This window comes from Ammodytes marinus (assembly GCF_949987685.1).
Source record: "Ammodytes marinus genome assembly, chromosome: 7".
Classification (NCBI taxonomy): domain Eukaryota; kingdom Metazoa; phylum Chordata; class Actinopteri; order Uranoscopiformes; family Ammodytidae; genus Ammodytes; species Ammodytes marinus.
Genome location: NC_137211.1, coordinates 16,105,987 through 16,128,486, shown reverse-complemented (window position 1 = coordinate 16,128,486; position 22,500 = coordinate 16,105,987). Strand labels below are relative to the sequence as shown.

The following is a 22,500-nucleotide window of genomic DNA, read 5'->3' as shown; positions in this document are numbered from 1 at the left end:
GTAATCCGTGCAGTGACCCAGGTCAATTCAATTATCCTGTTTTCTTTCGCTGCGCGACGTGTGCCCATTTCACAGCCAACTCCCTTAATGCGCCCAGGATTAGCTTCTCTTACTTTTAATGATCTACCTATCGACGCCTTGGGCCCGCCATTGCACATTCACACACGCGCGCACACACACACACACACACACACACACACACACACACACACACACACACACACACACACACATACTCAAACAAACAGAAACAAAACCACACACACATACACACATGCAGAAACAAACACACACACACACACACACACACACACACACCACACACACACGCAGAAACAAAAACACACACACACACAAAAGCAAGTTTTTTTCATGCATTACTTTTAGGTGTAAAGGAATTCACCAAACAATACTGCAAGGCTGAGGATCAAGAGACACTTTCTCAAAATAAATACATATGAGTGTGTTTGTGTGTTGCATGTGCTTGTTTGTTTATGTGGGAGTGTGTGTTACATAAACTGCAGTAAGAAGAGGACTGTATGATCCATCTGCATTTACCCAGACCTCACCTCACACCTGCAAGATTTAAGATAATCATCTTAGGCCTGACACGTTAGTGTGGAAGCTAATAAGCTAATCTCAACCCGGAGGAGGAAAAGAGGTCATTTGGACTAGTAAACTGGAAGAATGACTGACATGCATTTCTATATCCACACCGGATTCAAAGTAGAATGTGCATATGCGCGGTAAGGCATCGCTCTGTTGAACTGGGTTCATAAGTCAACACTGCAGTTTGATGGCTTGCACGCGACTGCTCTAGCAACTGCTGCCCTCCAGGTTAGAAATGGTCTTTTAAAGGAGAAGAAAATATTCATTAGACTGTATTTACAGTTTTTTACGATTGCTAAACCACAGTGGGCACAACTGGAACGACAAGTGCAAAACTCTAACAACAGTATGCAGAGCAGCGGTTCATTCGGACCAAACTGTAGCTCGTTTTTCATTGCTTAAACACAATTTTCAAAACTCTACACACCTATCTCATGGCTTAACCACAGCCTGCACAACAATGTGGATTTCCAGCACTTTTTTCAAATGCTAACACACTGCTGCCACAACTGTAAACCACACATTCAAAACAGAATGAATCCCTTTCAAACACTGCAGATTGCAAATTCAACTCAAACACTAAGATGTCTTGTTTAGACTTGTTAGTGAACATATATACAGTATAAAGGGAAAGCTCAAAAATATTTTTTTTTTGGGAAATGGACCCAGGAAGACAGGTTGTTGGAGGTAGAAGAGTGGCAGTGAGAGTGTGGATGTGTGGAGGAAGACCTAGAAGACATAGAGCTGTAATGTCTGATGAAATACAGTAAGGGCAACACTGATAGACCCTGTTGTGAATCATGGTCTCGCATTGAGAGAGGCAGGGTTGAGAGTGCAACCCAATCTGCAAAAATCTAAAGTTGCATCTGTAATACGAATTTTCCAGCAAACAAACAGCTTAGAGTTGCATCCTTACAGTAAATTACAGGAATTTATTTCTGTATTACAATTTTAGAATATTTACACAGATAAATACTAAATTTGGAAATGTTTTCAATAAAGTATACAAAATGTGTATCTATTGAAGCAAACTTCTGATTTTAATTTATTTTTGTTTTCCTAAAAAAATGGTATGTTATAAAATAAACAATTTCATGTGAAAGAATTTCACCCTTTCATCAAAGAAAATATTATGTAATTTGTGTGAAATAACTCAAATTATTCACACTGTAAAGATTAAAAGTTTGTAATTTGTGTATTGGGGTTTGATGCTAGTGTTTATACTCTGAGCAGGTTCTGAGTGACAGTGTGTGTTATCTCAATGAGGCTGGTTCATAGTGTTTGCTGCACTGAACCTGTTTTGCAGGTGAAGTGAACTGTTCAGCTCCAATGACTGTTGGTAGTGCAGACTGTAGTTAGAGTTTTGCGCATTGAGCTACAGTTGTGCCCACTGTGGTTTAGCGATCGAAAAAAACTGTAAGTGATGAAACAACACTCTCGACTAATTATCCAACTTGATCGTATTATCTCACCAGTCGTCATTCACTGATTACATGGCTGGGTAAGTAGGTTCCAACAATATTTTACTGCAGAAACTCTCTGAAGCTGTTAAAGCCTCAACATCATCAAACCAGCACTTTAAAGTCCTTTCCCAGATAAAAGTGCATATCTGCTTTCTGTGGGCCTGCGTCCATCCTTCCGATTTCGAGAGCCAGTCCCAAGTTTTTTCCAGCTTTTGTTGTGACACTAAACAAGAAATCTAACCAACAAATGCACTGTACAAAAGAAATTGGGACCTGAAAACTCCAAGTACACTGTCAGTATTCAGCAGCTCTTTCCAAAGACACGAGACAGTAAACACCGTTAGAAGAAGCAGGTTTTTGTCAGCACTTACCGGGGATCTCTTGTCCGTTGTAGTTCCATCCGGCCACAGCCAGCATGGAGGGCAGCGGTGATCCGGGCCTACTACCACTGTCCCGCTCTCTCTCCCTGTTGTTGTCGCGTTCTCTCTCCCAGCTCCTCTCCGACTGCTGGGTGATATGTCTGACCGTGTCCTTGTTCTTGCGGTTCTTCCTGCGGCCTGAGCCCGACATGGGTTGCCAGGGTAACCTCTCCTCTCCTCCCCCTGTGGCTGCCCCCCCTCCCCCTTGCCCCTGTGCCTGGCTCTGGGCGGCTCCTCTTGGAGTGTCCCCCCGCGGGTGAGAGGAGGAGGCCGGGGACACCTGCTCCTCTTTGACGGTGACGGGCCGGTAGTCGTGGGGCCAGGCGGGCTGCGAGTCGTGGCTGCAGCCTCCCTCCTCCTGATGCAGCAGCAGGCTCTCGTGGCTCTTGGGCTCTCGTGGCTCCTGGTCCTCCTTGCCTCCGCCGCTGTACGTGCTGCCCCCTCCCCCCTCGTGGCAGCTGGCGATGGCCGAGTCCCCGGAGGAGTTGGCCGGGCTGGTGCGGCGCGCCAGCCACGGGGAGGTGCTGCGGCCGGACATGATGGAGGCCAGCGCTTCAGAGGCCATGCCCCCTATCCCTCCACCACCACCACCTCCTCCACCTCCTCCTACTCCCACTATACCCACTCCTCCACTGCCAGCGCCAACAGCGGCGGCGGCCCCCATCTCAAAGTCGGCCAGTTCGTCGGCCATCTCCGAGCGTATGCTGATGTCCAGCGCGGCCTTGATGAAGCCGTGGCAGGCCTGCACAATGTCTGTCATCTGCAGGTAGCTGGCGGCCGACATCACCTCGATCACGTTCTTGCTGGTGAGGGCCAGGTGCGCCGAGTACATGAAGTCCAGGATGGCTTTGAAGCCCGTCGCCGTGACGATGTCCAGGTGAGTCACGGTGGTCTGGTGGTGAGGCTCTGACCCCTTTTTAACCTTTTTTAAAAAAAAAAAAGATGAGAGAGTGTTAGTAATAGAAGTGCTTCCATCTTGGTTTTACCTCATGCAGAGTACAACTTTATTTGCGTTCTACAGCAGGAAAACACACAGGACACACAACTATACTGAGAGAAGAAAAAACAACAACAAGTACTTGACGGATTTCCTCGACCCGTCTCTTTTCCGAGAGTGGCGGTCCCCTACCTGGCAGTAAAGAGTTTTGAAGTAGCGTGAGGAGCCCAGGAGGACATTCTTATGGGCCTTGAAGATCTTTCCGTCCACGATGACACAGGCGTCGCAGAGGATCCCGTGCTGCCTCTGCTCGTTGAGCTCTCGGAGGAGCTGGCGGTAGTGAGAGGAGATCTCCATGTCCTCCTTCCTGTTGTTCATCTGTGTAGCTGAACAAAAGCCTCTCCTCTACACTGTCTGCTGGGAGACAAAAGAAGACGAGAGAGCGAGAAATTCACTCAAGATGTAACACCATGTATAGTAGAAGTTTGCAGCACGTTTTGCCGTTACGCGTGCAGCACTAGAGATTGACCACAGTAGCAGAAAGATATACAACACAGGAGCAATTAAATCTATGCCATTTTGTGAATGTTATAGTAGAAAGAAAGATATTCCGGTATTTCTGTTTTTCAATACATGTATATGGTTGATGGCCGTAGCTGAATCCAATCCCTTTGCGTTGAAGATGGATATTATTTGTATTGTATAAGGGGGAAAAATAAGCAAATTTAGATGAACCTTTAAAGACGAGCCAGGGGTAAGGATATCTCAGTAACGACATAAAAACAATGACATCAATAGAAACCACATGTCAACTGATGTAGTTTGATGTCTAAAAACAGACCAGTAACAAATAGTCAAAAATCTGTGTTTAAACCGTGTCTGACAGGTTCATTCGAGAGAGAGAGAGAGAGAGAGAGAGAGAGAGAGAGAGAGTGTGTGTGTGTGTGTGTGTGTGTGTGTGCGTGTGTGTGTGTGCGTGTGTGTGTGTGCGTGTGTGTGTGTGTGTGTGTGTGTGTGTGTGTGTGTGTGTGTGTGTGTGTGTGTGTGTGTGTGTGTGTGTGTGTGTGCGCACGCGCGCTTGTGGGACTATGTGTGTAAGTGTCTGAGAGAGACAGAGAAAGAGAGAGTGTAAGCTCATTAAAAATGTCACTTAAAAAGCGTAACACTTTCACGAAACAGTTGAGAGGGAAAAAAAAAACCTGATTTAGTACAAACCACTTTATCATTACATTTATCAATAAACACAGACTCAGTTTCTTGTTATTTTTTCCCCCCATCTCTCCTTCGACTGTGAATGTTCAATCAACTGTCTAGTTAAGAGGAAAATTCACTCTTGAACCCTCACCTCAGCGTTTTCTGATCTGGCACAGTTCAGTCTAGGTTGTGAACACAAGGTTTTTCCTAAAAACTACAGAGAGAAGACCCTTAATGACAATTTGTGGAGCTGCTGAACTGACAGTGATAGAAGATTCAACTCTTCAGCATTAATTGACGTTATTCATGGAAGCGTGACAGCCATTACTGGCATAGCACATTCTATTGCTACTCTTACAAAATAAAAAGCCAGAGGAAAAGTTCAACATTTGAATTTTTCCAATCTTTTAGCCCATAAGGATGCCCAACTTCTGGCTTTGGGTGTCACAAATATTGACCTCTGACAGTGTTTTTTACAAGAGTGCGGATAGCATTTTTGCACATGCTTTTCCGCAGTGTAGAGGTTAGATAACGCTCACAGAACAGATGGATGCATGTGAAGGCCACAGAGAAAGAGGTGGGCAGAGGGAGACAAAGGGAGACGCGCACATCGCTCGCTATGTTTCGCTATTCAACGGGGTGGTGGAAAAACATAAAGAAAGAGTAGTGGGTCCTTGCAAACACAAACACACAAAGATACAGAGGACGAAGACAAACACACACACACACACACACACACACACACACACACACACACACACACACACACACACACACTTGGGCAGTGCATTAGCTAAAGCATTAGCAGCCGCCGCTCCCGCCTCTCGTCTTGGTGAGGGGCTAAATCGCGGGGACGCAGAGTGTTACCGAACGCAGCAGTGATTTGTTTTGGGAACGACACAGCTGTCAGCTCTGGTGGGCCTCTCCCGGAGATGACAGCTCGGGTTGGCCAAGGTGACAGCAGCGTTTGCTCGGGGGCCGGCACACTTCGGGTCATGTTTAGCAAAGCTCTGCTCAACCTGATGGCTTGTAAGATCAGATAAATCCACAGTGTCTCCCACGTCCACTTGGAGAAACACACCTCCGATGAACGCTGGACGAGTGGACAGGAATGATGGTGTCAACTGCTGAAGCCTCTCTTTCCCAGAGAGAGAAAAAAATATATTAAACGGTCCTACTGGCTTCTGATCAATGCAATCGTAAAGAGGAAGAAACTTTGGAGTGAATGAAAAACTGTGCCCCTCAAAGTCTGAAAAGGTAAGTTTCGACGCAAGTGTTTTTTTTTCTTTTTTTATCCTGCAGCTCACACATTTCTCTGAAGAAAAAAAATATATATTGGCGTTCTAACCTTGAGATATTCTTTCCTTTTTCTGCATTGCCCTGATGGAGGCTTTGAGAGTCTTCACCTCTCACCTCTGGAGACAAACGTAATGGCTTTAAAGACGTGGCATGCTCCCCTCCTCCTCCTCCTCCTCTCTCCTTCTCTCAGGGCCATTGGCACTTTCATTTGTGTAGCCCCGGCATATAAGATAGACTCCCACTCTGAGCCACATATATGCAACAAAGAAGAAGTCATTTGTTCACTGAGAAATACCTCAATACCCTGCTATTCCTCCTTCTTTCCAGCCAACGCAAACAGCAAACTATAGGGTCTCTGTACAGCACATGGCAGCCAGCAGCCCCCATTTGAAACATCTATTGGTGGCTCACAGGAGGCAGCGACATATCAAAACCATATAGCCGGAATAAGACTTTGTGGCATTGGTCAGGATATGTTCCTCCAGCTCTCCAACAGTGTTGTCAAGTCGCTTGAGCCAAAACGCAACATGCTAACAACAGCCAGAGAACTGCACTCAACAGGTTCATTAAAAGAGTAGCCTACGTTCATCCATATTATGAAAAACAAACTTGTGTTATGGCCATGCAGTTACCCGTCTTCTCGTTTTTACCTCCAGTCCAATACAATGGAGGTGAATGGAATCTCTTTTATTTAAAAAATATCCCAAATAATCAAAAAAAGCCACAAAACACGCTGTCCATGCTTCTGAGGGAGGGTTTCAAGATTTTCTTTAGCACAAAAAGTGTGCACCCAATGACATGTTAAATGGTGCTTCAAATTTGACAAAAAACAATGATCAGCGGAGGGTAAAAATAACAGCAAAGAAAGGACAGAGCAAACTAGAAAAATAGAGGGAGAGGCCCTAATCAGATTTCCTGCTTCAACAGGCTCGGAGACATACACAGAGTTAGTAGTTAGGCAGAGAATAGGAACTTTAATGGAGTGCGCTTTTGACCTCTAAACTCTTCGCTCGTCTAATTGGCTTGTTTAATTTCAGCATGTCCAATTCCCTGCAGTCAAAGACCCCTTTTCCACAGGAACCAATCCCAACCCAACCCCCCGTACTACAGTAAACACCCACCAAAAAACCTCTCCAGCATTCATCCTGGTATTTCATTTCCTCTGAGAGCTACTCCATCTTACCGCACAAGCTTAGACCATCAGCCATGTGAGTACAGCCTTGATTTATAGCACTTCTTTTTTTTCCACCTCCTGATATACACTTGACACAAGATGGGAAAGTAAGATAAAAATGAACTTGTCAGACAATCAAGTAAAGAGAAAGAAGCAGAGACTTTTGTGTCTCCTCCAAAGCATTAGTAGACTCACCAAGGCTACAGAGACTAAAGCCTGCTTTCAGCATGTCACAGAATAGAAAAAAAAAGCTTTTCATCCGCTAAATTAAATTTCGCTGCAGAAAGAAAAAGCAAGGGAAAAGTAATCAGGAGGCATGGCTGACAGTATATGAGTGCTTATTTGTGGTCGGAGATGATTGTTTCAGTAAACAATGCCACCGGAGCTACAAGTCCCTGTCACCCTTCTGAGGCCAAATCAAAAGTGAATGTCCTCCTTACCCCCTCCCCTCCCTTCCTTTCCTAACACACACACACACACACACACACACACACACACACACACACACACACACACACACACACACACACACACACACACACACACACACACACACACACATATCCAGCCCGAGCAACCCACCCCCGCCACCCACCCAAATACACAAACACATGCAAAAACTGGAGAAACACACACGTTCGTTCACACGCTTAGCAGAGCCGTCACGGCATTCACACCCGGTTTGTCCTGGTCACGTCAAAGCAAAGTGACTTTAGGCCCCGGCCGGCGCAGACACACGACTAAAGAGATGAGACGGGTGATTGAGTGAGAGAATGGGGCCTTCCTCCTTCTTGTGTTTTTTTCTCTCTTAATGCAGCCTGTCCCTCCGAGCCACTTCTCTGCCTCCTTGACCACACAGGGCCGTGGGGAGACGGATGCGCAAGGTCCTTCTGGATCAAAGGCAAAGCTTTACTTCTGTCTGAACGGGGGTTTAAACATAGACAGGGGTGTTCACAGCAGCAGGCTCTATACTCATGGATTGAAGACGTTACAACAAGTGAAACATATTCACACTGGGTGATGAAATGTGATGGTGTGAAATTATTTCAGCGAAATACAACTTGAAGCATCAGTAAAAAAAAAATGCAATAAAACCTGGCTGATCCACTCCCCATTAAGGGATTTTACAGTTTGTCAGGGCAAATGATCATTTAGTGGCCAGTGCGCTGCCTGCAAAATTGCCACTGTCAGCTAATCGTTCCACATTGAAATCATGGCCCTCTGCTCAACTATGTAACAGTTCTGCTCATAATTTGATCAAATGACTTTTTTTGGACGATCATGATAAACTATGCAGCATAATATATAACCCTATATAAGTTTAAACAGGCAGCAAGGACCCTGTATATATGAAATAAGACAACACCAATATCAATAAGGACTCAAGAATCTGCATTGATGTTGTCAACCATTTACCAGCTCCATGCCTCAGCTACAGCAGCCCTTTAGGATGTTTCCTGGTAGCGACTTTCACTTGCACACTACAATATCATAGCAGGCAGATTATGTGGAAAAGGCAAACAGGTACAGGCGCTAAATCAATTTTATTTTGATGTAAAAGCTTTTGGAATAAAGTGAGAAAAAAAAGATATTGGCCTTAGAAAGAGATATTAGAATCCCTGACATTACAGACAATGAAAAAGTAATAAGGTACAGGAAGAAGGAATTGGATTGCTTGTAAGTGAACTTCTTTTTATATTAAGAGAAGATAGTGGAAAAAATGGCAGAAGGTTTTAATGGAATTAAAAATGATATTCAGCTGGACAATGGCAGCCACTGTTCCCTGACCACACGTGACAGTATGACAGCCATTACTTACCAAAGTAAAATCTCCTAGTGCCTCTTATTAAACAAATAAAAGACAACAACAAAAAAGTTGTATTCAATTTGAAGATTTACCATTTTTTTTAATTCCACAACATAATCCTGAATGTGAGTTTAATTACCAAAACTGAATTTACAAATGCAAGGGCCGTGAAATGTCATTAAGATCATGGGATGAGGTTTTCATAAACAGAAATGGAGCAAAGTGGAGGGTGTAAAATGGAACTAGACGTCGGCGAACGGGGCAGATAAAGAACAGTGAAAAGCAGATCGCAGAGACAGCCAGCGAGGCTAGGAGAGATAGTGACGGAAGATAGAAAGAGGGGGAGAAAGAGGAGAGAGAGAGGAGAGAGTGACCAGGCGGCCAATATTTTTTAAACAGCTTTGCCTCCACTCAACTGGGCATCAAGGCCATTATCCCGGGGTTAATCCCCAATCCGTCGGAGCTGGCAGCCTTCCGGGACAAGCCAGGGTGGCAGCCCATCAACAAGGCAGGCACGGACCAAAAATAACACACGCATACTCTTACACACATGCACATGACAAACATGCACACAGCCAGACACACAGACAAGCCATGCAAGCAAACAAGCTGCAATTACAAAACAACAAATAACACAACAAAGCTATTAGCTGTGAAAAGCTCGTTCTTCTTTGTCCTCTTTTTTCTTTCTGCTGAAAACAAGCCACGCACTGTTCATGTTCGTCTCTCATTTTTATCTCCCTCTCTGACTTCTCTTATCCACCACACTTGTCCTTGTTGCCGGGGCTTTTTACCTGTTTTCTTTTATGGCACACCCTCCATCTGTCCAACTTTATTGTCCCCACCTCCCCCCCCCCCCCCACTATACCAGCTCTAATTATGCCACATTCTGCACCTCTGCCGCGCTGTCCTTTCCCCTGTCCGCTCTCTCTCTCTCTCTCTCTCTCTCTCTCTCTCTCTCTCTCTCTCTCTCTCTCTCTCTCTCTCTCTCTCTCTCTTCGGTTTCTTTGGCCGCCATCCAGGGGAGTCAAGGTGGAGGAAGAGATTGACTCAAAGAAGGATAGCCGTGGCATGTGGAGAGGGACCAAAGAGGATACAGGAGGCTTAGGGAGACTTAGCACTAAGTTTTACCCCCCCCCCCACCCCCCACACCCTCCTGTAGTCCCCTTCTAAATGTGCCGCCTTGAAAATGATACCTGGACCGTGCATACTGTATCTACACATATAAAAACATCCATGCTGCTAATCATGCATTCTTTGTCTTTGTTTTTTTTCTTTTCTTTTTTACATTTACGTTCAGTTTGTGCACTTGCCAACATATCTTCCTCCGTAACCCTACCAATCAAGCTAATGACAGTTCATTTGTACAGTTCAGCATATCCTGGCATCTTCTGCCACCCTGTCCTCTCAGGTGTAAAACCTGGAGTGATCTTCGTGGACATCTAGACATAGCACGGATCGATTAGATAAGAGTGATCATCCAAGAGTGAACGGAAAAGAGATTACACTGTAGCTCCTGTGTGGAATTAACCTCAAGTTCCTCCAGTCACCCAGTAACGGTCAGTGACATATCAGAAGCTTTCCAAAAAAAAGGGGGAGAAACGCCATATCACCTCTCCTCTGTGTGTGTGTGTGTGTGTGTGTGTGTGTGTGTGTGTGTGTGTGTGTGTGTGTGTGTGTGTGTGTGTGTGTGTATGTATAGTTTCTGGGCTATCTTTCTCTCTAGGCCCCCTAAGCCTGGCGATGTCTCCCGTGGTAACTCCCTGACTGTCGACCCGGGGCTTAGCCTAAATTCTCTCTCTATTAAAAGCTGTGAAATGCAAATAATGAAACATCTCATTACCACTGTCGGAGAACCCAAAATTGAAAGGAGGGTGGGGGAGCGGAGAGAGGGGCGGATGAGGAGTGTTGTGCGGGCCGGAATTAAAGGAGTGCAACAGGAGGAGGAGAGGATGGGAGAAGAAAGGGGAAGGGAGGATTCGGGGGGAGGAGAGGTGTAGGGACGGAACAGGAATAGATAGCCAGACAGTGAGTCTTTTGTCTGATATGTGTTGCCTTTAACACAGAGTAGCCAGGAGTGGCCACCTATTCAAACAAGGGCAGAGCCCTGATGAACCGAGCCCCATGGTGTCATTTCAAAAGTCAAACAACTAGTGCTGGAAATCTTCCGCGTATCCACTTTGGACTAAAGATAAGTGTGACGTTTGACAGCCGTAGTGTCAAAACAAGTAATGTATGAGCTTCTCAAAAAAGTCACCATTGTATCGGCCCATGTATGTACGTGTGTGTTGATTGAAGATTTTCCTATGGCCCCAAAAGGCAAAATAAGTTACAGATTTGAACTATCGTTAATAACCTCAGAACTACTAAACACACATGCATGAAAGTACTTTCCCATAATAACTCCGGTGCAAGATATTATCTTGAGACAGGAAAGGTATGCTTCTGTGAACAAAACATATCTGAGGTACATGGAAGTGAAATCTCCTAAAGGAAGTGTCTGTATTTGGTTGTGCAGGCGGTGGTCTCATGTGACAATGACCACATCACCTTGTGTGTTCCCCCGGTGCTAAACCCAGTTTCATCACTCCAACACGTCATCTGGTGACATACAAACCCTGCTATCATGAGTTAGCAGGGAGGTGGAATTTTGAGGTGTGATATAGTCTAATCGCAGGATTCATTCCTGACTTCTGGGAAGTCCGTGAAATGTTGTGAGGTTTTCATCATCGTCTTTTAATTTTTGCTTTAGTGTAAAGAGAAACTGGTCTTACGCTTATCTTTTTGGAATTATGATAAAGCATTTTTGTATTCAGTTCTGTTTGATGCATTGTCCTATCGGCTAACAAATATGACTGGTCAGATGATCACACAAGCAGCAAACATACTTGTTTGGAAGGGAAAATTAGTAGAAACATAAAAGGTATTACCCAAACTGTCCAACTAAAGAACGAGTACTCTCCAGTTCCCAAAGGTGTTCCGAGGTTGAGGGCAGGGCATTTTGAAGGCCAGTCAAGTTTCCCCATACCAAGCTGGAAAAAACATTTGCAAAAATGGAAGCACTATTGTCTAAGTGGGCAGAAGATTTCCTATGGCTGGAAACAAAGGACCCTAACATTTACCATGGCAGCCCAGACCAAAAGTACACTAATGCTGTCTACTTTATGTAGATGGGGCTTTTGGCCATACAGTGTACACAAGTTATTTGCAAATTTCTATGCAAGGAAGGATTAGAACTCATACTTGGATGAGCTTTGGGTGTGCCAATAATTACTTGTTATTTACTTTGTTAGATTTTTATTTTTTTGATGTTCGATTTATTTTCATTTACTCTTCCCTTAAAGAGGACCTATGATACTTTTCGACTTTTATGACCTATAAACGTTGTTATAATGATTTATAGTCATGTTTAACCATACTAGAGTATCAAATAATTACGTACATGCATTTCGACGTATTCCCTGCTGACCGTCTGGGGTGGCTATGCAGAGCACTAAAAACTATGGCAGCCGGTCGAGCCGAACTTGTTCAAATTTCCGGGTTTTCTCTGTCACGCTCAGGTCGTTTCTGTCATGTTTCCATGTATGGTAATGCTGCCGCTCAGGCAAGCTCCGGCTGCATGCCCCCACCTTCCTGGAAAATTTCCCGCCGCTGGAAGGAAGGTAACCAATCACAACGGAGTGGGGTTTGCAGCAGGGGGGGAGGGGCGGAGAAGCTCAAAGCAGGGTGTAGAGAGAGACTGCTGTGCTCCCTAGGGTAAGAGGAAGAGTGTCCCGAAAATCTACATAGTTTTTTTGTGATGTGATTCGTGTCAGGTTGCTCTATAGCAGTTTTTAACAAGAAATTAAGACCAGAAAAGTAGTACAATAGGATCTCTTTAGACTCACTTTTACTTCCCTTTGCCTTTTCTCTTCCAGTTTCATTCTTTTTTGGTCTTCGGCGAAACTCAGTGGAGTTATGAAGAGCACCAAATGGTTTGTGGCTAACTTACGTTTTAACATCCATCCTGAGATACAGAGCGCGCGCGCGTGTGTGTGTGTGTGTGTGTGTGTGTGTGTGTGTGTGTGTGTGTGTGTGTGTTTGTGTGTATGTGTTAATGTTTTCTGGACCAATCCATAAGTCTTCACACAGAACCTGCCGAGCAGCACAAAAACCAACACATCACGACTCAGCTAGACACGACTGTGCATGACCACACAGTACACAGGCAACCTGTTCCCGAGCTGTTATAACAGTCACAGACAAGAACACCCATTCACACACATACTGTATAGAGCAAGGGAACACTTTAGAGGAAATTACACAAAGGATTATCAGGAGGAAGAAAATAAATGTGAATAAATGAACATATGGTACAACAATACCAGTTCTAATACATCTTTGAGATTTCTGCTGCCTTAAAGCTAATTGTTGTTTGTGAAGGCGTGTGGTTTTGGAGTGTGCAAGTGAATGACTGAATGTTGGTGACTCACTGCTGGTGGTGGCCAGTCGCTATCTGGTGCCGAGGCGGGTGTCCGGAGTGTGTGTGTGTGTGTGTGTGTGTGTGTGTGTGTGTGTGTACGGGTAACTTGGTGTGACTGTCGCTCTGTCACACGGCAAACAGAGGCATCTTTCTCAAATCCACACTCGGCCGCGGCTTACAATGAGCTCAAGCTAAATGGGGAGCAAAAAAAGAAGCCACGGCTTAAGTGTGTACTCGCAAGGATAACAGGCACACCCTCAAGCCCCCCTGCGCAAATATTAAAAGAGACTTCACTCCCTGCTAATATAATTCACAAACACGCGGGAGCGCAAACAAACAAAGAAAAACACATACTTTTACCCTATTAACATAGCCCTCAACATGCAACAATAAAAACTCATTCACTAAAAATGTACTAACTGACGCTCCCGCAGCCTACCACACAACAACTAAGCACCACATTGATTTACATATAGATAGAGAAGTGTTTATAGAAACACACTTGTATATAATGGCCCGAGGCTGTGTGTCACTCATCAAGCGGATCAAAAAGCAGCTACTATACAACACTGATGAATCTCAGAGCGCTTTTTTTTTTGCGAATCTGTCCTTCGACGGTAGAAAAGAAAAGGGAGGTGAGATAAAGGGAGGGAAATCAAGGGGAGAGGAGAGGAGCATCTAAATATAGAGAGCCTCACATTTTGGAGTCAGAAAAAGAGACAGTGAAGGCTAAGAAAGAGAGGGAGGGAGACAGGAGATGCAAGAAGGGAAAAATGAAGGAAGGAAAAAGTGAAGAGGGAGAGAGAGAGAGAGAGAAAGAGAGAGCGAGAACAAAAAGGTGAGCAGTAAAGACGGAAGAAAATAAGTGTTGCAGGAGCTGAAGAATAATAGAAGATATAAGGAGCGTCAGTGTGTAGCTCCTGATCGATTATTTGCAGAGGCTCTGTGGGTTTCTCATCTACTGTAGGGTTGCTTTAGTGGACTACTGCTGTAGGGCTGGATATGGAAGGACACTCAATTTTGTCCACAAGACTTGAGAGCTCAATATACGGCACAGTGTATCACCGCAGATGTACATCGATGCTTGGCGTCGAAACAGATGTTCTGCCCCTTCAGTGATCTTCTCAACAGTACCAGCGCAGACTGGCCATAGAGTAAAGTCTTAATAGTATGCAGTGAAGATGCAACATCTGCAAAGTTCTTAGTCCTCTCTACGCATGATTGGCTGTTCAGGGATTCCCAGATTTCAAATCATGTTAAAAGTAAAGTTTCTTTGTCCGAGATGTAATTGCTAAAGCCAAACAAACAACTACTCTATGGACTTTGGCATGGGCGGTGATGTCGCTCGAGGCTCCACACCTCCACTGTGATTGACAAATGGCGAGGTTTGACCAGACAAAAGTCTCACCTGGATATACTCTTCTGTCATCCTCCCCCCCTCTTCCCTATCTGTCTGTCTTTTCACTCAGAGCGTGTTTACTCCGATGCGGTTTGACGTTTGACTGTCACCTGTTGACTAACATGAGGGGCTGCCATGGCTTGCAGGCTTTTTGGAACTATTGCTGCTTTTTTTCCCCTCCAACCAGACAGCGATGGAAAGAACTGTGAATGCATGTACAGGAGTTTCGTAGCCAGACATAAGAGACATGAAGAGAGAGAGAGAGAGAGAGAGAGAGAGAGAGACAAAAGGACCACTGTATAAACTCCCATGATCATGCTTGCCATCGTTAAGGACAACACCCACCTTGGAAACCTAATTTTGCACAAGTTACACATTCCCACATTGTGAGGCCGTGCCAGTATCAGGTGTCCTTCCAAACCACCAACCACCAATCAACCGCCACCCCCTTTCGTGACACACCAGCGCACACACAAAAACAACCGGGAGGGGGAGGGGGGGAGGTGAGATAGAAGACAGGAAAGAGGGAGGGTGGGAGGGAGGGAGGGATGGGTGCGTGGGTGAGAAAGTGAGAGCAAAAAGAAGAGGGCAAGGGGAGACAGCCAGCCAGAGACAAAGGCAGAAAGAATGACAATGAGTGAAAAGAGGAAGAGTAGGGGGGAGCCGTGGTGGGAGGGGGGAGAGAAAATAGAGAGGACGAGATGAGGTGAAAAGCGCATTGCCAGCTCACCGTGCGCATTCACAGAGCCAGAAACAAAGAGGCGGCAACAATGAGACTTCCATGTATATACACGTTTCGGTCCGTGTGTGTGTGTGTATGTGTGTGTGTGTGTGTATGTGCAAAACTGGAAAGAGCAGCGGGCCATTTGGGTGGGTTTGCCCCTTGCCACTGAAAAGGGGATGTGAACCTGCTCACTTCTGTTCACATCTGGATCGTCTTCAACTCTTTTGTTTGCAAGGGGAACTATACTGACATGGGAGAGCTCGTAAAAATGCCCGGCAACAATGACAGAGCGACACTTTCATCACAGATTTGTGAAGTTTACAAACATCTATTTGGGACACCCTGGGTAATTTTTCTAGTGAAAGAAAAAAATAAACCTTTATCAAATCAAAGTAATCCCAACTCTCCCCTCAACGAGACGTCACATTCTAACCTAAAATGAGAAGTTTTTTTTCTAACTTGGTTTGCTCACCTTGACGTCTAACTGCACTATGAGGCAGACAAAAAGCCCCACTAAATAAAAGGCTTGTGTTTTAGCGGAAAAAAACAAGTCCATCGTTGCTAAGCGTTATTTAGCATTAAGGGGAACATATAAATATGAGGATGGGGTCAGGGCAGGGGCGAGGATAAAAATGAGAAAGAGAACAGGGAGAGGGTAAAAATGAGAAAGGGAGTAGAGAGGAAGGGTAAAAATGAGAAATGGAGTAGGGGAGGCCACAGGAGGCACCTGGCCCACTTACAGCAGAGGAGGGGGTGGAGGAGGAGGAGGAGAGGTGGAAGATTAAGGAGTGGGAGGGAAGGTGGAGGAAGAGGAGGAGGAAAAAGAGGAGGACACCAGGAGAGAGAGAAAGAGAGGATGAGGGAGATGGCAGCTGGATCGGAGCAGAGGGCACGGGGAGGACGGGGGGGGGAGTGAAGCAAAGGAATGGGAAAAGGTGAGTAGAGAAAAAGGATCTTAGATTAAGAGGAGGAGGAAAGGGAAAAGAAAAAGAAGAGATGAAATAATGGGAAGAAGAGGGGGGTGGGCGGAGGGGGAGGTGAGAGCAGGAGAGCTAGAGAGAGATGGTGGCTGTGGAGGTGATGATGAGAATGTGTGTGTGTGTGTGTGCTTTCTTCTCGTGTGTGTGTGTGTGTGTGTGTGTGGGTGTCTAAAATTATGATGAAAAAAAAACAACACCTCTCCCAAAGTATGAATAACCGACCACAACAGGCCAACGTGGTTCAATCTCTTCTCCCTGGCACATTGGAACAGGCTGCCTATACCACTAATATCCCACTAATACCACCCACAGTCCTCGCTCCACCTCACATCAATGAATATTTCATGTCCTGATGGCACTTTTAAAGCAAAAACTAATTAGCAAATCCAAGTTGATCTGGCATTAGTCATATCAGGCCAATTAAAAGCCCAGTCCTTACTGTACATGTTAATGGCAGCGAAGTGGAATAATTGTATGTTGAGCAGGGGAGAGAATGTTAAACAGGCCTTGTTAGCAGCACTTTAGCACTCTAGCCCAGAGTCCATGGCTGGATTACAAAACTCTAACAAAGCGGGATAATAATGCTCATCAGAAACACACACACACACACACACACACACACACACATCTTTTAAAGTGCCAAACGAAAACTCTATCCATTAATTAGAGTGTCGCCGTGGGGTCAGGTCTGATACTTATAGCTAAAGAAGAGAAATATTTCCAGGGAAAATTATGGTTTTATGCTTCAGTAATAATATTAAACAGGGATCCAAATATTGGCAGAAGCTCACAGGGTCAGATGTTATACAGTGCTAGTGGGAGAAAACCATTTTCTGCTCCACACACTGTTTCTGCGGTCAGCTTTATGTCAACATACAGTTGTAGAGACAGTTTTTGTGTGGTATTGAGAAGAGAAAGGTGTCCGTTTGTATTTGAGTCTTGCCAACCTTCCCTCTCCTCCTTGTGTGTTTTTCTTTTTTCTTTTTTTTCTTTGCAGGAGTTTAGATTGAGACAGACAGCACACCGACACACACAGACTAAACCGTGCTGCACAAAAGAAGCGACGGAATAACAAGGGCTGGAACTTTCTTTGGGAGTGGATGTCTGTTTCATCACCCCCTTTTCTCCTCCACTCCCCGCTCTCCTTCCCATTCTTTCACCTTCCCTCCTTTTCCTTCCTCGTCTCTCCCTCTCTCTCACCTGAGCTTTGAAATGGAAATCTCTCACAAGCCACAGCCCCAAGGCTAGCTGGCTGTTTCTAAAGATGTATTTGCTCAAAGCCACTCCATTTCTCATCAAATGCTCACACCGTGCATATAAAAGACAAGCTCTTTCACTGGGAAAATAACAACTAACAGCTACATACTTATACAAGGCTTTCAGGAGTCAGCAAACCCTGACAAAGAGGGCTTTTTTCCAAGTCCAGACCTTCAAGTTCTTAATAGTTTCTATGATTTTTTTTTTTTTTAATATGGAGATATTTCTGCAACAACTGTCTACAACAGTGAACCAGAAAAAGTGACAACTGGAACCATTCATAGCAGGGGTGGATTACTGCACGGGCACAACGGGCACAGGCCCAGGGGCCCAAGGGCTCAGGGGGGCCCTTAGCCAGAGATACTGATAGTAACTTTTCATGTTGCATAGTCAAAGAGCTCAGTCACTGATGACAATAACAAGGTCCAAAAAGGAATAGCCTAAATATAAGGATACTCATTAAAATTTAACAAGACAGAAATCATCGTGTAGACGAGAAATAGTGGAAAAATACAAAAGCAAGTTAAAAACAACAGCATTATTAGCTCTGGCTAAGGGCTCCATGAGGGGCCTTGAAGGCCCCCTCACACATACACAAATAAGCTTTCTATGTGTGAATTCTAAATTGTTCATAAAAAGTAGCTATCCACCCTTTATCTGTTGAAATGGGCCCCTCATAGAACATGTGTCTTCAGACCAATCTACTGTACTGTAATGTGTTTACAGTTGCAGAGTAAAGAGTGCTGCCTGTTTAAGAAACATCTGAAAAATAATGTTCCTTCTGCATCTCAGGATTTGATATAGCCTCTAAAATTTCCTCTCAAGGTGCACCAGATTGATGCATTTACTTTAAAAAGGACCCCCCAACAAGGTACATGGTCCCTCCAACAGTATCCCAAAATCCTGTGGGAAACACTGACTTCCTTAATATGTTTTTGCCATTAATTATCTGTGTGGAAAAGTCAGTGTACCTGACTGGATAGGGACGATTGGGGGGCCCTTTAAGAGTTTGTGCCCAGGGGCCCATTATCTCATAATCCGTCTATGATTCATAGGACAAACAAAACCATTTGTTAAAGACTTTGAAATAAGTGAATAATTTAGGATGAAAAAAAAACGGGCAAGAAAATATTTAGTCAGTGTCTTGTTGTCAAAGATTTCAAATCATGCACACCAACAATGCACAGTCCCATGGCAGCACATTTCCAGGGAGAAGCAATATCAGTGAACGTGTGAATCATTGTCAGCTAAATCAAAGTGATATTTAAAAGGAGGGAGAGAACTAGAAAAATAACTCTAAAAAGACTGATGTTTCCGTCATAATTCCTGCAAAAACATAAACGTTTCAGTCAGAATATCAGAATATCATTAGGGTACTTCATAGTTTGAAAATCATAGGGGTTTCTTAAAAATATAAAGCTATAAATATATAGATCACACAGTATACTGAGCAACATTTACACAAATCAGAAAGCTGAAGAGAAAATAGATAGCCTATCTATCTCTCCCTCCCCTCTTTCGTGTCATCTGGCTTTCTTGCGTTACCTGTCATGCCAGACAACTGCCAGGCAACTGCCATCCCTTCACTTGGTGTGATATTTTGACAGCTTCTGAACAAGTGACAATTGTTCAGTATGTAATATAAACAATAGGGAGTACTTTGAAGAGGAACAAGAGTGGAGGGATTTGGACATTGATGCAATTGATAACTGATGTTAGGAAAATGTTCTAAATTCCAGATAATAACTCATGATGCTGATAAGCGTTGTGTGATCACGAGGCTTTGGTTGGAAAGAGCCGATCGGCTCCGCATTCCTAAATAAAAGAAAAACACACCCCGATGAAGAGCACACAAAGTGATATCCCTCACCTGTTTCCTCAGGAATGTGTGATCTGAAGTCTTCCTGCATCCACACTATTCGCACTTTACTTTAGTATTACCATGTAATCACCTGGTCAATGATCAAATTCCTTCGTGATTTTCTCTACTTATGACATCTATTGCAGTATGTCCGTACTGGGAGAGGGATCCCTTACTTTGTCGACTCTCCCTGAGATTTCTTCAATTTTTTTAAATCCCCGTAAAGGGTTTTTACTGGGAGTTTTTTCTCAGCCGAGCTAAGGGTGTAAGGGCAGGGTGTCATATTGTATCATATTGTATCATATTGTATGAAATGTAAAGCCCACTGAGACAAATGTATTTGTGATTTTGGGCTATACAAATAAAACTGATTTGATTTGATCCTAAAGAGTTGTTTCGCAGTATCAACTCCTAAGATATTATTCTGACATCTTGCCATTTTTCACTGCACAAAACCCCCTTGCCTTTTCCATTTGTTAGCAACAATCAAATTACCACTTCGCTTCTGGACGTTTAATTCATTCCCGTTCAGTAGATTACAAAAATTTGAACGAAAAGCTGCAAATTACCTTCCAAAAGATTAAAAGAAAAGAACAAGAGAGCTTATTGCTTTAGTTGACATCCTATATGCCACCTGGGTGCATGCATGCGAACACACACACACACACACACACACACACACACACACACACACACACACACACACACACACACACACACTCTTGTGCACACACAATCATGCACACAGCTATGAAATATTAACACCTACGTTAAAAGACAACTGGGGTTGTGGAGAGTATTTCGCTTTGTGTGTGTGTGTGTGTGTGTGTGTGTGTGTGTGTGTGTGTGTGTGTGTGTGTGTGTGTGTGTGTGTGTGTGTGTTTTAGGTTTGAGGTAGGGATGGCTTACACTCACCTGTTCTCTCTCTGCTGGGTGGAGGGATGAGCATGTCAGATAGATATAGGTGGATAGGGAAGACAGCTGTTACACACAATACACACAGAAAAAACACACACACATCCCCCACAGCATCCGTGTAACCCTATGGGGATAAGGAACACCTGTATTCAGCAGTGCACAATGAGCTATAGAAGCAGTTAAGCTACAAAGCCTTAGGAGTTATTAAGGGGTGGGGGGAGGGAGTCGATGTGGATCTTGGTGGGGGGTAGGGGGTGAATTTGTGCCAAACTGTCCCAACACCGAACAGAAAGTGAGAATGATAATATTTGCGATGTGAGGACAGATTTGTCAGGGAACTCCGGAGAGACATGTTGTGTAAGATGTGTACATGCGAGTGTAAACGCTTCATTTTGCAGTGTGTTAGCCAAACAGGTGTTCCCATTAACAAGTGAGCTCCGAAGGGGATCGGGAAAAACTGGCAGAGAGATAGAGAGACAAAGAGGAGAACAAGGTTGCTAAACAGGGGGGGGGGGGGCAAATGTGTGTTTATGGAGCTTTTGCCCTTCTTTTCTCTTTATTTATAGGGAACGTAGTCTTGATGAGGTGAACTTAATGTCATGTTGTCTTCATAAACAAACACACACACTGTTGGGAGTGGGTAGTAGCACACTTCAATCTCGAGGGTTTTTGCATATCCAAAGCACAGTAACCTGCAACCACACAGCTTAGCCCACAACCTGCAAGGACGCACAGAGCACCACCTACATACCAGCAGGCTCACACACACACACACACACACACACACACACACACACACACACACACACACACACACACACACACACACACACACACACACACACACACACACACACACACACACACACACACACACACACACACACACACACACACACACACACACACACACACACACACACACACTTAGAACCTGACTACCACCCAAAAAAAACAAGCCCCCCTCCATCTCGTTTTTACCACCCTCTTTTCAAACTCTTCCCCACCTTCACTGTTTCCTAAACTCTGCAACCATGTATTCAGTGCAGCAACCATCGCCACCCTCAACAAACACCATAGCAGCTTTGGCTTTTAGCTGAGAAAAAAAGGTAAATCTAACCCACTTATCTTGTTTAATCAATTCTAAAACGGTCCATTCACAAGAGCTAACACAAGTGGAAAATGTCTTCAAATCATCTTCTGCACGCGTATGGCTAATGTTTTTTTTCCGTCTTTTGGCCGATCTCCCCTTCATTCCTCTTCCACTCATTCTTGTCTTGAGACGAGATGCAAAGACAAACACACACACTTATGCAGACACCTGTCCAATGCCCTTCTAATGGCAATAACACAAAGTCCCATTGCAGGGGAAACACCTCAGTGGGGCAGCAGGGGGCAGGTCCACAGACACAAAGCATTCTGAGAGATAGTACATGCCAGGGTATGGCGTGGTTGGCAAGTGTTTTCCTTTATTTTTCTTCAATGCTATGATAGATGGGGATTTTCAATATTGAAAGCATAAGTTAGATATCTTCTGCCCATGCTTACACAAAAAAACACACAAATCAATAGCCTAGAGTAATTTAATTAAAAGACTTTGGGGGGCTATTATATCAAGGCAAGCGCCAAGCCTTTACTATGTAGGAAGGACAAAACAACCGGACAAATCCAGTGAGGCCTAAGACAATTTGGAAAAAACCACAAGATGGTCTCTTAATCCCAAAGATCCAGTTAGCCAATGTCAAACAAAGGAAAATGCTAAGATCTAACAGGCTGTTACAGTTACGGCTATAAGCTCGGGAGGGTGCGCTTTAAAGTCAGTCGGACAAACTAACATACAGAAACACATTTAATTAATTAATTATGCAGCTCTAGAACTAAGCTAGTGTAGCCTAAGGACATCTGGCTAACTGTGTGCTGGTTTCATTTGATTAAAGTTAGAGTGTGTGTCTTTCTAACTGATGGTTGTTAACAAGGCCTAACAATTCTTCTGAAAA

At 44.4% G+C, this 22,500-nt stretch overlaps 1 protein-coding gene across 1 annotated transcript in view; it reads right to left on the bottom strand.

Annotated features, from left to right (window-relative positions):
* Positions 1–22,500, bottom strand: part of zbtb46 (zinc finger and BTB domain containing 46) — a 56,984-nt gene that overhangs the window by 32,558 nt on the left and 1,926 nt on the right. Inside the window, exons 2-3 of the mRNA XM_080031503.1 lie at positions 3,621–3,845; positions 2,444–3,413 (exon numbers count right to left, since the gene is read on the bottom strand). Of these exons, the coding sequence (XP_079887629.1) occupies positions 2,444–3,413; positions 3,621–3,806 (1,156 nt within the window). The 5' untranslated portion in view covers positions 3,807–3,845. The remainder of the gene's footprint in view (positions 1–2,443; positions 3,414–3,620; positions 3,846–22,500) is intronic.